We start from the raw sequence: 15,078 nt of genomic DNA, 5'->3' as shown, positions 1-15,078 counted from the left end.
TTTTTTTTTTTTTTTTTTTTTTTTTTTTTAATTGCTGTGTAGTTGACCAGCCTCGATCTTGGTGATCCGCCTGCCTAAGCCTCCCCAGTGCTGGAATTATAGGTGGTGTGTGCAGCATGCCTAACAAATTTTTTTTTAAATACCACAAATTCTGAATTAGTGGAGTTCAAATAAACTTGCATACTTGGACCTGATGATTTGGATCTGAAATATTTGAAGTTGAATAATAACTATGTTCCTTTCTGTTGTTTATTTTCGGTGGTTAATCATTGTTAATGAGCTTTTATTGAGTGTCTACAGTATGTAAGATATTTTCTTAAGTCCTGAGGATATGAAGTAATGTGATTTTTTTTTTTTTTTATCTTATTCCAATCATTTCTCCTAATCTCACCCTGCAGTGATGGTCATTGTTCTCCAGAACAGGGATGGAGGAACTGGCAGCCCAAGAAGCCACAGGATCACCAAGGGTCCAGTTTCAGTCTTTGGAGACCCAGTCTGAGTGTCTTTCCCCAGAACCTCAGTTCATGCAGGACACCGACATGGAGCAGGGACTCACTGGGGGTAAGGCAGAGAAACACTTGTGTCTAGGAGAATGGGAGCTTAGAGGGGCTCCTCCACCTGCCTGCTATGATGAGGTCAGCAACTTGAAAAAGAAAATGGCCCCCAGAGGGAGGACTGGGCAGGGCCCCTCTGTTTAGGACGGTTCATCTTTAATTAGTCACTCACTCTGTGGCTTTATGTCTTTCAGACTACCTTCACTCCATCCCAGTTACCACATCTAGAATAATTTCTGAGCTATGCTGCTTTTGCCACATCTCATAATTCTTGCTTGGCTCTCACCTCCTCTTAGATTTAGGACCTTTCCCAACCCTTGTTGGCTTCACTTAGTATCTCTTTCCTTGAGAACTGCTGCTTTGCCACTTGCCATTCTGTCGCAATTGCAGTGTTTGTGACTAATTTAGTTTTGGTCAAGAAAGCAACAGTTTAATTCCTTGTTTGAACACAATGCCTGTTTGAAAGGGATCATTTACTATAGAGTCACTTAATGCCGTGTATAGATAAGTTAGCCAGTTTTTTTTTTTTCTTTTTTTTTTTTCAAATTTGTTAAGGACTGTTTTCTTAGATTGCTGTGGCCAGCTCTGGGGTCAGAAATAATTGTGTGTCAGCACTACAGGAGGAGTGCCATGGTGTGTAGGGTGCTGTGGGGACATTGTGGGAATGTGGAAAGAATTGCGAAGAAACAGATGTCTGTTCCTTATCCCTGGAAGCCTTACACACTGATTGCTGAGACAGTGCCTATTTGTAAGACAGAAACTTAATGGAGTTTATAGAACCATGTCTGGGAAACTATTAGAAGTCTACTAAATAACTCTGGTCTTGATAAGTCACTACAAATCTTTATGCTTTGCCCATCACAGAGCAGGGACAGTACTTACCTTTCTGTGATAACAGTGTCAGGTTATGTGGATAAAGTGAAAAAGGAGATTTCCTAATAAAATCCTGTGTCATGGGCCTAAACACGCATAAGGTAGTCATGCAAGTACTAAGGAGGGACATAGTAGAGCTATGCAATACCTGATATATATTCCTTGGTTTTAGTAGAATATTGATGTGAAAGAGGGTCCCACTAACAGCCCTTGGGCTGGAGAGGCCTTTTGAAGGGAGCCCTGTGGAAGGGCTGCTCTTACTCTTGATCCTTTCTCCTCCCTCAGCTCCACCTGTTCCCCAGGTGCCTGCTCTTCCCCACGAGGGAAGCCCAGGAGACCAGGCAGCTGCACTCCTGACAGCCAGGTACCAGGTGAGCTGAGGAACCCTCTGCTTTTCTTCAGGGACTTTTGCTATTGATTGAGTGTGGCCTCTCTTTCAGTCCATTTCTTAAACCTTATCTAGAATTTTTTTCACTAGCAGATACCAGTTTGGGAATTGATTCTCTTCGGAGAACTGTACATCACACAAACCACTTTCCCATCTCCCTGACACCATGAGCAAATCTTCCTTGTCCATGGTGCTGTGATGGGCACTTAACTAGATATTTAAGGGTTGTGGGATCAACTCCCTATATTTTAATCTGTTCTTCATCTTCCCCAACATAAATACACACTGGAAACTCTCTCTGTCATCTTCATCTCCTGGCCATGGTGCTACAGTGGCCTCGTTTCCCCAGAGCAGCCAGGATGTGTTATTTCAGGAGTTTGTGACATTCGAGGATGTGGCTGTGTACCTTACTCGAGAGGAATGGGGATGCCTCGACCCTGTTCAGAGGGACCTCTACAGAGAAGTGATGTTAGAGAATTATGGGAACGTGGTCTCACTGGGTAAGGACATTCTTATAACTCAATTTACCTATTTGGATTTCTTTACTTGTTTCTGAGTAAATGTGAAGTCTCTGAGAAGGTTAGTAAAGTATGGCTCAGATTTCAGGTCTTAGAACTTGTGAATCCTCTTATCTTTAAGGACATCTCCTCTGGAAAGGATATTTAAGGTTGCTTGGGAGTATCAAGAGGAGACATTCTACTCTTTGTCCTAAGTTCATATTTTCTGCTTTTGGAGACATCTGTTTGTTCCCTTTTAGCAAAGAGAAACTTGCTCGTGCTTTGCTTAAGTTCTCACCGTCTCTTTTTCTTTTTCTTCTTCTTTTTTTTTTTTGGTTTGGAAGAGACTCTATAGAGTACTTTCCCAGCCCCAGCCAGGCTCTTTCTTCTCTGGTATCTTTGTCCTGTTTGTGAGAGTTTCCCATTTTCCTAAGAAGAAATGCTTTTTTAAAAGTGACTGAAACCCTTTTTGAATAGTCTCCTACCTCTTCAGATCCCCAGATTCATCTCCACACAAGTAAATTTGAGAAACTTGATTTAATAGTATGACTCACTATAAGTACATTTCATTGTTATCATGATGGTGAACCCAAGTAACCACCCACAGGGTAGAAGAAGTCTCAGGCATTTACCCCATACAAAAGGGTTAATTCTTGCTGGGCATAGTGGTACATGTTTGTAATCCCTGCACTTGGGAGGCTGAGTCAGGAGTATCACTGTGAGTTTGAGGCCAGCCTAGGCTACATAGTGAGTTCAAGGCCAGCCTGATGTCCATAGACCCTGTCTCAAAAAAACCAGAAAAACAAAAAAAAATCTTTAAACCATGTCTGTCCTTTGTCATTTTGAATGGTACAATAGGCAGCTAGAGTTAGGTACTTATAATGCATTTGACAAGTGCCAGCAGGGAGTTGTTGGTAGCCTCCTTGGTAATAGCATTGTTCCTCTCTCTCCCTCTGTCTCTCCGTCTCTCTTTCTCTCTCTGTCCTATCTCTGCTTCTGTAAGAGTTTATATGTACTTACTCTTTTCTTTCTTTTTTCATTATGCTTTGCCTATATTGGTGGAGTGCAGAACATTTCTGTTTCCTTGATTACACTTAGGATTCACTTGGTCATCTTAACTGTGGGGAGGAAGTCTGCCCACTGGAAAGGTTTTTAGTGTGTTTTCCATTCCTGGCTCTTTGATCTTTATAGGCATACTTCTTCGTCTTCCTACCACCCGGATTCATTGTGTGAATTCCTGCCCAGCTCTGAGTCATACCCAGGCAAGTGCTTTCTCTGGAGAAACACTTGCAGTACTTTCAGCAGGAATCTCCAAGAGATGGCCCAAGTGTCGGCTTTCCATCGGTAGTCCTCGTCCCTGCTCGGAAGCTCCTTTTGCACAATTGTAAGACATTAAACTTGGTTGATGGAATAGATGCTCCCTGGAATACCACCACTGTGTAAAATTGTAGCTTCTCAAATGACCTTTGTTAAATTTATAAGATGAGTTGAGGAAGCCTTTTCTGGCAACCAGATGCATTTTGAACCCAGTTCATTCAGAAACCACACTTGGTGGTCAGATGCTTATGTTCTGAGAAACTGCAGAGTTCAAAAGTTCAACTTCACCTCTTCACATGTGGTCTTATGTTAGAATGTGGCACATAGGGTGTGTGCCCCCATTTTCTGTAGTGAGCAGGACCTGCCCCTTGTGTTGCCTCACTCTCCTGTGACCCCTGGGATTTCCTTATGTTTAACAACAGGGTTTTCTCCTTCCTTCAAAGGCCGCCTTCCTCCCACTGACTCTGTGGTGCTATACAGATTGATGTATTTATAGTACCTTTCCTGATTAAGTGTTCCTTAGCACTGTTTGATGGAGGGGAAATGGGAGGGCAAAAGAAGTTAAATCTGTTTTTTTTTTCAGGGCATCAACATGAATGTATATTTAATAACTTTGTAAAATGTAAAATTATATATATATATATGTATATATTAAAATTGTAACTGTTGTCAATTCTACTTAATTACAGAATTTCCAACATTAATCTGTCTAATTTTTGGAGTAAAGAAACTTCATAGCAAAACTTATAAACTGTGGTATAATGTTACCTAGTAGTACAAAATGCAGTGAGACTGAGCTTTATTCCATTTTCCACGTCATCTCTCCGCATACACACAGGACACACGTGCACATTTTGACATACCAGGTGCACTACAAGTAGCCCACCTACTCATGCTGCTTTTGTGACAAGGTCAGCAGAATCTCCTTAGAAATTGTTTTTATGGGAAGCCATTTTGTATTTGTGGGCTCAGTGAACTGCACCTGAAATTTATACTGATTTTCCACAGAATGTTCTGCTATTTACTATTTACTGAATGTTATACTGTTTGTGATTGTAACAGAGGGCTTTATAATTCAGTTCCTAACTTACAGTCCCATTTACAGTTCACATCTTTTTTCCCATAGCAGTAGCTCTGAACTGTATTTGCCATAGACATTAGAACTTTGGTCCTTTGGTTAAGTGCTTTCACTGTGTACTAGTAAATGTACAGAGTATGAACAGTCTCAGCAGAGCCAGGTGTGGTGGTGCATGCCTGTGATCCCAGCACTGAGGAGACTGAGGCAGGAGGATTGCTGAAGGTTTAGGGTCACCTGGGCTACAAAGTTCAAGGCCAACTACATAGCGAGACTCTGTCTCAGAAACGCAAAACAACAAAACAATCACAGCAGAACTTTAAGTGCTTCCATTGGATAGTAGTAAATATGCAGAATAGGAATAACTAAGTGAAAAGTGTATAATAAGTAATTTTCACTATTAAATTTTAAAAGAAGCATATTTGTGTTGTTGACAATGAATAAATAACTGGCCCTTTTTTTTTTTTTTTTTTTTTGAGACAGGGTCTTACTATTACTATGTAGTCCAGGCTGGCCTTAAACTGACTAGCCCTGGCTAGCCTGGAACTTGCAGTGATCCTCCTGCCTCAGCTTCCTGCGTCCTGGGATTACTGGTGTGTGCCATCACGCCTGGCAATAACTGGCTTTTGTACCCAAAAGAAAATTGCCATAAGTGCTAAAGATTTTGATCCATAAAGTTGGGGTGGGTTGCACTTTATATGGGTCATTGTGGCAGGTGCTCTATAGTAGGTGGCATTAGAAACAAACATCCAAATTCTAGTTGGTGATAAATGAGTCAGTAGGTCAGGAATGTTTTACACATACCCATGGCTTTTTGAAGTTGGTGTTATGGAGTGCAGCAGTGATTTTCCACAGAATGTTCTACTATTTACTATTTACTGAGCAATGTATTACTAGGTAGTATGTTTTTATAACACTTAATCCTTATAACTCTGTGAACAGAAGATACTATTCTTGCTTTGTGTCTGAGGAAATTGAGGCTCAGAGAAGTCAATGGGATTAGGATCCATATCTGTCTCTGAAGGTTGGTTGTACTCTTTTCTACTCTTGTGCTCTTAGGATAATAAGTGTAGACATATGTGACATATAAAATTTGTTTTTTTTCAGTACTGGGGATTTAAGGGTCTTCACGCTGTCTTACATTCCCATCCTTTATTATTTTGAGGCAGGATCTCCCCAAGTCACTAAGTTACTGAGGATGGGCTTGAACTTACAATCCTTTTGCTTCAGAATTTTAAATGTTTTTAATGGGTTATCTGTACTCTGATAAAAAGAAAAGTCAAGGGCTAGGGATTTGGCTCAGTGGTTCTGCCACCTGCCTCTCAAGTGTAAGGGCCCGAGTTCGATCCCTGGTACCAAAAAAAACAAAAAAAGGTCAAAATGACCATGATGAGTTGGACACACAGACCAGTTTATACAGTTTAGGATCAGAAAGACCATTCATACACAAAGTAAAACTATCTAGGAATATAGTCTAGTACAAGAGGTATCTGTGGAAGAGTGCTGTTGCTCATTGTGGTTGCCCATGACTAACCCTAGCTCCCGGAGAGGCTGAGGCAGAAGATCACATGTTTGAAGACAACTTGGCAACTTAGTAGTTTTTTTTTTTCTTAAAAAAGCCTGGGTAGGGCTGGGGACTTAGCTTAGAGGTTCTGCTGCCTGCCTTGCAAGCCCAAGGACCTGAGTTCGATTCCTGCCCCCCCCCAAAGCCTAGGGATGTAGCTCAGTGCTAGAATGCTTGGCCTAGTGTATGAGGCCCAGTTAGAACCCGCCCCCCAGTGCTAAGAAGACATTTTATTTGCATATTTATTTGCATATTTATTAAGGACCATGAAGGGAAGCATGAAGCTTCCAAATTGCAAAAATTTTTAGCACAATTCTGGTAAAAACAAGAAGCCAAAAAAGTAAAATTTAAATGTTATTTAATTTTTGTGGTGCTAGGGATTGAACATATGGCCTTGTGCATGCTAGACAAGTATTGTACCACTGAGCTACATCTCCACTCCTTTTTATTTTGAGAGAAGGTCTTACTAAGTGGCCTATTCTGGCCTCAAGCTTGGAAATCTTGCCACTTTTTTGAGACAAGATATCATTATGTATTCCAGGCTGGCCTTGAACTCACTATGTAGCCCAGGTTGGTCTTGAACTCACAGCGATCCTCCTGCCTCAGCTCCTGAGTACTGAGATTACAAACGTGCCACCACACCTGGCTTCAAATATTTTTAAAGACCATACTACAATAAAACTAATTAGAAAATGATTGAGATTTACATTAAAAAATTAAAAGATCTAATAAAAATGAATTAGTTTTAGAGGGGAAAAATTTTAAAGCAAGTACATATTTTGAAAGCAGAGTTTTGAGTTAAAATTTTGGAAAAAAGCATTCAGCTCATTGGCAAGAAAACTACCATTAATACTTTCTGTGACAGGCAATATGATAGACTGGAAAGACTGGACTGTAGAATCAAACTTACTGTGACTTACTAGCTATGATATGTCAAACAAATTAGTCTACACTTTTCTTCATCTGCAAAACATGAAAAATAATGTCTACCTTTTTGAGTTGTATTGATAATTAAATCAGATTATGTATATGAGTGCCTGGCTCATGCTAGTTAGTTAATGTTTTGGAATGCACAGAGAATTATATTTATGAGATTTTTCTAATGTAAATGAAAGTTTAGGGAGCATGTTAATTTTTTTTTTTTTTTTTTTTTTTTTTTTTTTTTTAGTACCGGGGATTGAACTCAGGTCCTTGTGCTTGCAAGGCAGGCCACTGAATCGCTGAGCTAAATCCCCAGCCCTAAAATTATTTCTTTACAGGGCTGGGGACTTGGCTCAGTGGTTCCACCTCCTGCCATGCAAGGGCAAGATCCCCCTTACCAAAAAAAATTTTTCTTTATAGTAGAATTTCCTCAGATTGTATATTGCTTAGACTATTGCCTAGGGGTTTGGATTTTTATTATTAAAAGATTTACATTTCTATGATACTAAATTATCTTGTAGATCCCTTTTAATTAAAGTTTCTATGGCTCGAAATTCTTAGGATCCTGGCTCTGTCTCCATGCTTTAATCACTTTTTCACTGTTATTTTTATTTTTACCTTTTATTCTATTGTTAATATGTTGATCTACTGTTATCTTTTTGTATGTGTTTTGGGGGAAGGGATGGGTTTTATTTCACTATCATTACTTTTTTGCTAGCAGAGTGTTTAAAGTCAGATTCCTAGTTTCACCAGCTATTGTGGCCTTGAGGAAGTTACTTTGACATCTTAAATTCCCTTTTGATGAAAATGATCATGTTTCAACCTTACAGAGTAGTGAGTATTAAATCATTGAATATTTGTAAAGCTCTTGGCATGGCACCCTTAATACTATGATGATACTTATGTTACAAGTGGCTTTAAACCTATTGAAAACCCTTTTCTCTCATCTAAGCTGTAGTCCTTGCTCTTAACTGCCTGTTAGACATTTTCTGTTATACTTTCTTCAATACAGAGTCTCAAACTACTCGTCCCACATGATGCAACCTTTTTTTGAGTGTGTTGTGCATTTGTATTTTAAATGTTACTATAAAGCAAATAGCTGGTTTGTCTTAAATTTTAAATGCTTCTTCATGTCACACTATGTATTATTTTTTCCACACTGGGGAGTGAATCTAGGTCCTCACACATGCTAGACAAGTGCTGTAGCACTCACGATACATATTATGTACACATGTATATAAGTGTGTATATATGCATGTATATGTATATATGTATGTGTGCTTGCATATGCACACGTACACGGGGTGCCTCAGTTTATTAACTTAATTCCATGATTCTGGTTGCGGAATTTGGTCCACGATTGTGGTGAATTGAGGTACTATTTTTGTGTGTGTGTGTGTGTGTGTGTGTATGTATATATGTTTTAGTGTGGGATTGAACCCAGGCCCTTGTATGTGCAAGGCAAGTTCTGTAGCTCTAGGTCATACTTTTTTAACCTTTTTCTTTTTCATTGCCTAGGATTGAACCAACCCGGGGCCTTGTGCATGCTAGGCAAGCCCAAGCCCTCCACTTCTGGGCTACATCCCCACTCTAGTAAAACTATTTTACTTGCCACAGAGGACTTTAAAAAGTGTCCAGAAGGAGAATTGACTCTGTTAATCCCCAGCTGGAATTCAGGAACATAGTAAATTTCTCTTATATATCAATTTTGACCTCTTTACTCATAGGCTAGCACATAGAATCTCAAGGGGTACCTATTGGTCATCACATTTTCCAGGACCAATGTGTTTTTATAAAATTGAGTAGCTCTTAATAGGTTGACACTTGGACACAGAAGTGGTACTCAATAAATAGCTAGTAAGCAGATCAAAAGAAGTGCAAGATAAGAGACACATGGTCCCTGCTGTGAAAAGTATAAATTGAGTGAGGATGATGAACCCTGAAACTACTTATTAAGAGTCTCTTTAATACCATTATGTGATGACATGTAGGATAAGGGGAACAAAAGTACATTTTGTAGACATTCAGTAAGTGCAGAGAAAGCTTTTTGGAGATGAGTGGCTTGAACCAGGCCTTGTATGTATACTTTTAGATGCTTTCTGGGCTCAATAATAAAGCATACTGCCTGTTACTTTAGCATTAAAAGAGAGGTCCATTATGCAAGCTTCAGAAAGTATGGACTTTTTGTGTGGGCTCTCCATTTCCTCACTGTTTATATATAAGAGGCACTCTGTAAATGTTGAATAAACAAGAATGTAAGCCTAATGGTAAGGTTGTCATTGACTGTTCAAGTACATAGAAACTAACTTTTCTTTCTTGAGACATATTTGTGCAACCCAATAAGATTCATTGGGGTGATTCAGTATATGTAATATATATATATATATATATATATATAAAAAGGTAATAAGCATTTCCATTTATTGTATATGTGCTGCCGAAGTGAGCACAGCATTTCCATTTTTTGAAACAATCTTTTTTTGTGTGGGGGTTACTCACATATTCTAGGCAAGCATTGTATCTCTGAGCTATATCTCTAGCCCTTTTTATTTTGGACAAGGTCTTGCTATGTTGTCTAGGTTGACCTCAAACTTATATCCAAGGTAATAAGCATTTCCATTTATTGTATATGTGCTGCCGAAGTGAGCACAGCATTTCCATTTTTTGAAACAATCTTTTTTTGTGTGGGGGTTACTCACATATTCTAGGCAAGCATTGTATCTCTGAGCTATATCTCTAGCCCTTTTTATTTTGGACAAGGTCTTGCTATGTTGTCTAGGTTGACCTCAAACTTATATCCTCGTGCCTTAACCTCCTGAGTACCTGGCCATGCCAAACTATAATAATCATTTTTCTGTGTTGGGAATCTCATACTCTTCTAGTCAGTTTGAATTACAGACTGTTTTAACCTGTTAGTTACCTAAATGTGCCAAAGAGGAACCAGCAACAGTCATTCCTTCATTCTGTTTTTGATTCTTCTTGTGAATTTTTTTTTTTCTTTTTTATTACCAGAAATCAAATTCGGGGCCTCATGCCAGCCAGGTGCTGCCCTGCTAAGCTACATTCCTAATGTTTTGGTTTTTCTTAATGAACTTCTAATTGTTTCTTGAGATTGGTTCTTGGAACATTAGTTCTGTCTTTGGTGATTTTGTTGCTACAGTTTAGCTTGCCAGGTAACAGGTGCTTGAGTTTCACCTTCCTCCAGTCCAGAAAAATTATATTTGATATTTGAGGGCCAGATCTTTACAAGGATTTATCTTTAGGCCACAGATGGAGGGTGAATGATAACTTCTGTGAAGACAGGTACACACCCATGCACAAATTTTCTTGTCTGAATAACGTTTAAATGAATGCTGCTGCTTGCAAGTTATCATCTTGCTGCTTAACACACCTCTTTCTAGAGCATAAATCTGAGCTCCTTGTAGAGGATCTTTGTCCTTTTCACACTCCAGGCCTTCCTAATAATGTCTCAGAACTTAACTTCTTTCTCTATTAATCATTAATTAAAAGAAAAAAATGGCTGTTGTAGCCTCTGGGGATAAATTGCCACATCCCATTTCCTTCTCTATGAGCAGGATTTCCAATTTCCAAGCCTGATGGGATCTCCCAGCTGGAACAAGATCTGCAGGTCTTTGATCTGGAAACTAAGAATAGAGAAGTCTTAAGAGGTGACTGTTCAGGTGAGTAAGTCAGAATCAATCACATGGAATTAGTAGGGAAGTAAAGTTGAATTGTTGAGTCAAATTGTGACTGCTTTGGTAGTCAAAAAGAAGAGCTCTGTTTGTTGTGAAATAGAGAGCTCCTGTCTTTACTTGTAGTTTAGATTGACCCTTTGTATTCATTTAGCTGTGCACAAGTTGTACTGGACTCCTATTCAAGTTGCTTACCTAAAATTCTTTTGAATTATTTCCCTACTAGCTGTTTTGAAATGCTTTAACTTGTTATCCTCTTTACCCTGCCACACACACTTCTAGTTTCTGCCACTCTGCAATCCTTTTGGATCTTACCAGGCTGCTCCTGTTTGTGCCCTTAATGTCTGCTGTTGAGATTTTGTGCTTGTTTTTCAGAGTAAATAAACTTCTTTTATGTTAGTAGATACTACGTTATTTAGTTTTCTTCTGAGTTTTTTTTAAAGTACAGGGTATAGATTACATTTGTATTTTCTATTTATATATTGTATCAGATGGAGAAACCAGAGAAGAGAACAAGCTGTTGATTCCTAAGCAGAAAATTTCGGAAGAAGTACATTCATACAAAGTGAGAGTAGGAAGACTCAAACAGGATATTGCCCAAGTTCCTGAGACTAGAGAAGTACATAAGTCTGAGGACAGATTAGAAAGGCTTCAGGAAATCCTGAGGAAATTTCTCTTCCTGGAAAGAGAGTTTAGACAAATAGCAATCAGCAAGAAAACTTTCACCAGTGAGAACAATGAATGTAATGAGTCCGAAAAAAGCTTCAGTCTGGATTCTACCCTTGATACAGATCACAGAATTCTTAGAATACAGAATATCGATGACAATAAGTATGACATGAACCTCACCCAGAACTCAGCTGCTGATAAACATGAACACATAAATCTACAACAGAATTTTCAGAATAGTGAATACAAAGAAAGTGTAATGGATCTCTCCCACCTTAGTAAATGGGAGAGCATTTCTACTGCTGAGAAATCTTATAAATGTGTTACCTGCGGAAAAGTCTTCCATCAGAGCTCAGCCCTTACTAGACATCAGAGAATCCATACTAGGGAGAAACCCTACAAATGTAAAGAATGTGAGAAATCTTTCAGTCAGAGCTCAAGTCTTAGTCGACATAAAAGAATACACACTAGAGAAAAACCTTATAAATGTGAATCATCTGATAAATCCTGTGAAAAGTCTGAGAAATCATGTAGTCAGAGTTCAGACGTAATTCAGCATAAGAAGATTCACACCAAAACCAAATCTTATAAGTGTAACAATTGTGAAAGAGTCTTCAGTCGTAGTGTACACCTTACTCAACACCAGCGAATTCACAGAGAGATGCCTTGTAAGTGTACTGTATGTGGCAGTGATTTCTGTCATACCTCATATCTAGTTGAACATCAGAGGGTCCACCACCAAGAGAAATCCTATGAGTATGATGAATGTGGTTTGGCCTATGTTAAACATCAAGAAATTCGTTTCAGAGAAAAGCCCTATACGTGTAATGAATGTGGAAAAGACTTCAGATTGAATTCACATCTTATTCAACATCAGCGAATTCATACAGGAGAGAAATCACGTGAATGTAATGAGTGTGGAAAAGCTTTCAGTCAAACCTCATGCCTTATTCAACATCACAAAATACATAGGAAAGAGAAATCATATGAATGTAATGATTATGAGGAAAATTTCATTCGCAGCTCAGATCTTACCCTGCAACAAGAAGTTCTCACCAGAGAAAAAGTCTTTGACTGTGATGCATGGGAAAAGAATTTCAGTCAGAGTGCACATCTTGTTCAGCATCAAACAATTCATACCAAAGAGAAACCTTACGAATGCAGTGAACGTGGGAAGACATTTAGTCAAGTTCAGTCCTCATTCAACATCTGAAGGTTCACACCAGGTTGAAGTCATGTATGTACTGAATGTGGTAAAGGTTCAGTCATAGCTCAGACTGTATTCAAAATCACAGTTCATGAGAGAAAGAGGGAGACCCTCTGAATGTGATAAATGTTGGAAAGCTTTTAGTGCTAAACTCTTAATTGGCTCATGCAAATCCATTTCAGTGAGAAAAACTATGAAAATACGGAACATGGTAAATTTATACTATCTTCATTCCTTAATCATAATGGGGAATTTGTACTGGAATAAAATTCCAATATGTGAAAAAAAAAAAAAAGGAACTACCTTGCTTCAGTATCAGATTCATGTCATGCAGAAAGCCTATGAGTTTAATAAATGCATGTGAGTGAGGAAATTCAATCAGCCCAATGCTCATTCAACATTAAAGAATTACCTAAAAGAAGTCATTTGAGTGTAGTAAATATGGCAGATCTTTTCAGTAAGAATTCATCAAGTCTTTGTTGTAATCAAAGTATACCAGATGCAAATGCAGATGGAGAAATTTGCCTCTGTACTTAAAGCTGTCTTTACCCAAAATTAAAATAGTGGAGAGAAAATTGTTATTACTTATGTATGATATTGTTAATATTTAGTCTCAATCTTTTTCATTGAAGGAGAATCTAGTCTCAACAATAATTTGGAATGCAGTCCTGTATGCTCATGGCATTAATATGTCCCAAGTATGTGTATTTTACTTATAGACCTCATTTAAGCTATTTTCATTTTAATATGGCCTATACACTTGTATTCATCCTGGAATTGGTTCTTTTTTTGGTACTGGGGATCGAAGTTGGGACCTTGAGCTTGCGAGGTAGGTGGTGGAACCACTGAGCCAAATCCCTGGACCTAGAATTCGTTCTTATTCACAGCTTTTCAAGATAGTCTTAATGCATCTTAAAGTATATACCAACTTCTGAAAAGTAGCTCATTTAGCTTTTTCTGCTATTCTTGGCCCAAGTTGTCTCAAAAACAGATTCTTAGGCCTGCTCTTTTCTGAGGACCCTACATCCCAATTTCTTTATAGCTACAACCCTTAGATTCCTACATTCCTTTATGAACTTTAAGATGGTGGCTTCCTAATTTTAAGCTTGTCACTAGCAGATATGCCATTCCTACTTGATGTTGCTGGTCTGGTATCTTCTTTCCTACAGTGAAGCATTTTTTAAAGAATTGGATTCTCACTTTCAGCCCATCCGTAAGTATGGAAGATTCAGACTTCCTGAGTTTGAGTTTGTGGCACACAGGTAAACTTTTTGAAGTGACATCCAAGCTTTTAGCTGCCTTGTCCACATCAGTAGCCCTCTGAAAGAGATGTTGATATCAGGGAGCCAGTAAGACTCCTGGTGGCCTAGCTACACTCATTCTGTGCCTGTTCTGCATGTCTAAGTTTAGAGTTCTCTTATATGCCTCTATTAAAGCCCAGAAAAATCCCCAGGTCTGCTTTTGATTGGACAAACATTATAAACATGTACAAGAAGCTATATACATAACAAAACTTTATACGAAAAACATACAATACAAAAACAAGAAAATTTTCAAAGTGAATATAAAATATGTGCTTAGTAATGTATCTAGGGACAATATTTTAGGAGAGCAGTAGATCTGTTCCTGCTAAAATTTAACCATTAGGACTGCTTTATCTGATCGGACTCCTCCCCAACTCCCTTTGTCAATTCAGGACACTATTTGAAGTTTGGGTCCTTTGTGTGTAATTATTTGTGCATCATCATGTTTTCGTTTGCTTTTGAGATAGGGTCTCATTTGTTGTCCAGGCTGGCCTTGAACTTCTGATCCTGCCTCAGTTTCCAGAATATCTTAGACTACATGTGTGGACTGTCTATAATTTTGTATTATAATGGGACTTACAGGTCATATGAAAGAACATGGCTTTTTTGATTAATGAAAGTGATCACAGATGTTGGCTCCAGAGTTCAGGATTATTGTCATATACCTAAAAAACAGTTCATGATTATTTAGATGTCAAAGCATTTAAATAGTTTTTTCCATCTTAAGCTTCATAACATTTTGTGAATAAGACAAGTGTTATTTAAAATTCTAGTTGTCAGTCCAGCAATTGAGGCTTTCGTAGTTCAGATGTTGTTAATATTCATTAGGGATCTGCAAAAAATATGTAAAAATACATTATAAGCCTCCTGTGGCTAACCTGTAGGATAGTTCTGCCACTATATTTTATGTCTTCCCATCAGCAAGAATAGGCTCTCATCAGGGCAAGGTAGGAGTCTAAATGAAATTGATATATAATTAATCTAAATGTAAAAAGCAAATGAAAAATGCATGTTTTT

General features: G+C 38.4%; 1 protein-coding gene across 7 annotated transcripts in view; it reads left to right on the top strand.

Moving 5' to 3' along the window:
- Znf655 (zinc finger protein 655) overlaps nt 1-13,051 on the top strand; it is a 14,736-nt gene extending 1,685 nt beyond the window's left edge. For 3 of the 7 annotated variants that reach the window (XM_033764782.1, XM_033764781.1, XM_033764783.1), the window contains 3 exons: nt 399-561; nt 10,765-10,869; nt 11,373-13,051. In XM_033764782.1, the coding sequence (XP_033620673.1) occupies nt 426-561; nt 10,765-10,869; nt 11,373-12,763 (1,632 nt within the window). In that variant the 5' untranslated portion in view covers nt 399-425 and the 3' untranslated portion in view covers nt 12,764-13,051. Of the gene's footprint in view, nt 1-398; nt 562-1,712; nt 1,799-2,188; nt 2,316-3,503; nt 4,236-10,764; nt 10,870-11,372 lie in introns of those variants that run through there. The other 4 variants (XM_033764784.1, XM_033764780.1, XM_033764785.1 and 1 more) reach the window with 3 other exon arrangements.
- Nucleotides 13,052-15,078: the final 2,027 nt, after the last annotated feature.

Source organism: Fukomys damarensis, unplaced genomic scaffold, assembly GCF_012274545.1.
Source record: "Fukomys damarensis isolate Sample0158 unplaced genomic scaffold, DMR_v1.0_HiC HiC_scaffold_17, whole genome shotgun sequence".
Lineage (NCBI taxonomy): Eukaryota > Metazoa > Chordata > Mammalia > Rodentia > Bathyergidae > Fukomys > Fukomys damarensis.
This window is presented reverse-complemented; position numbering and strand designations above follow the sequence as displayed.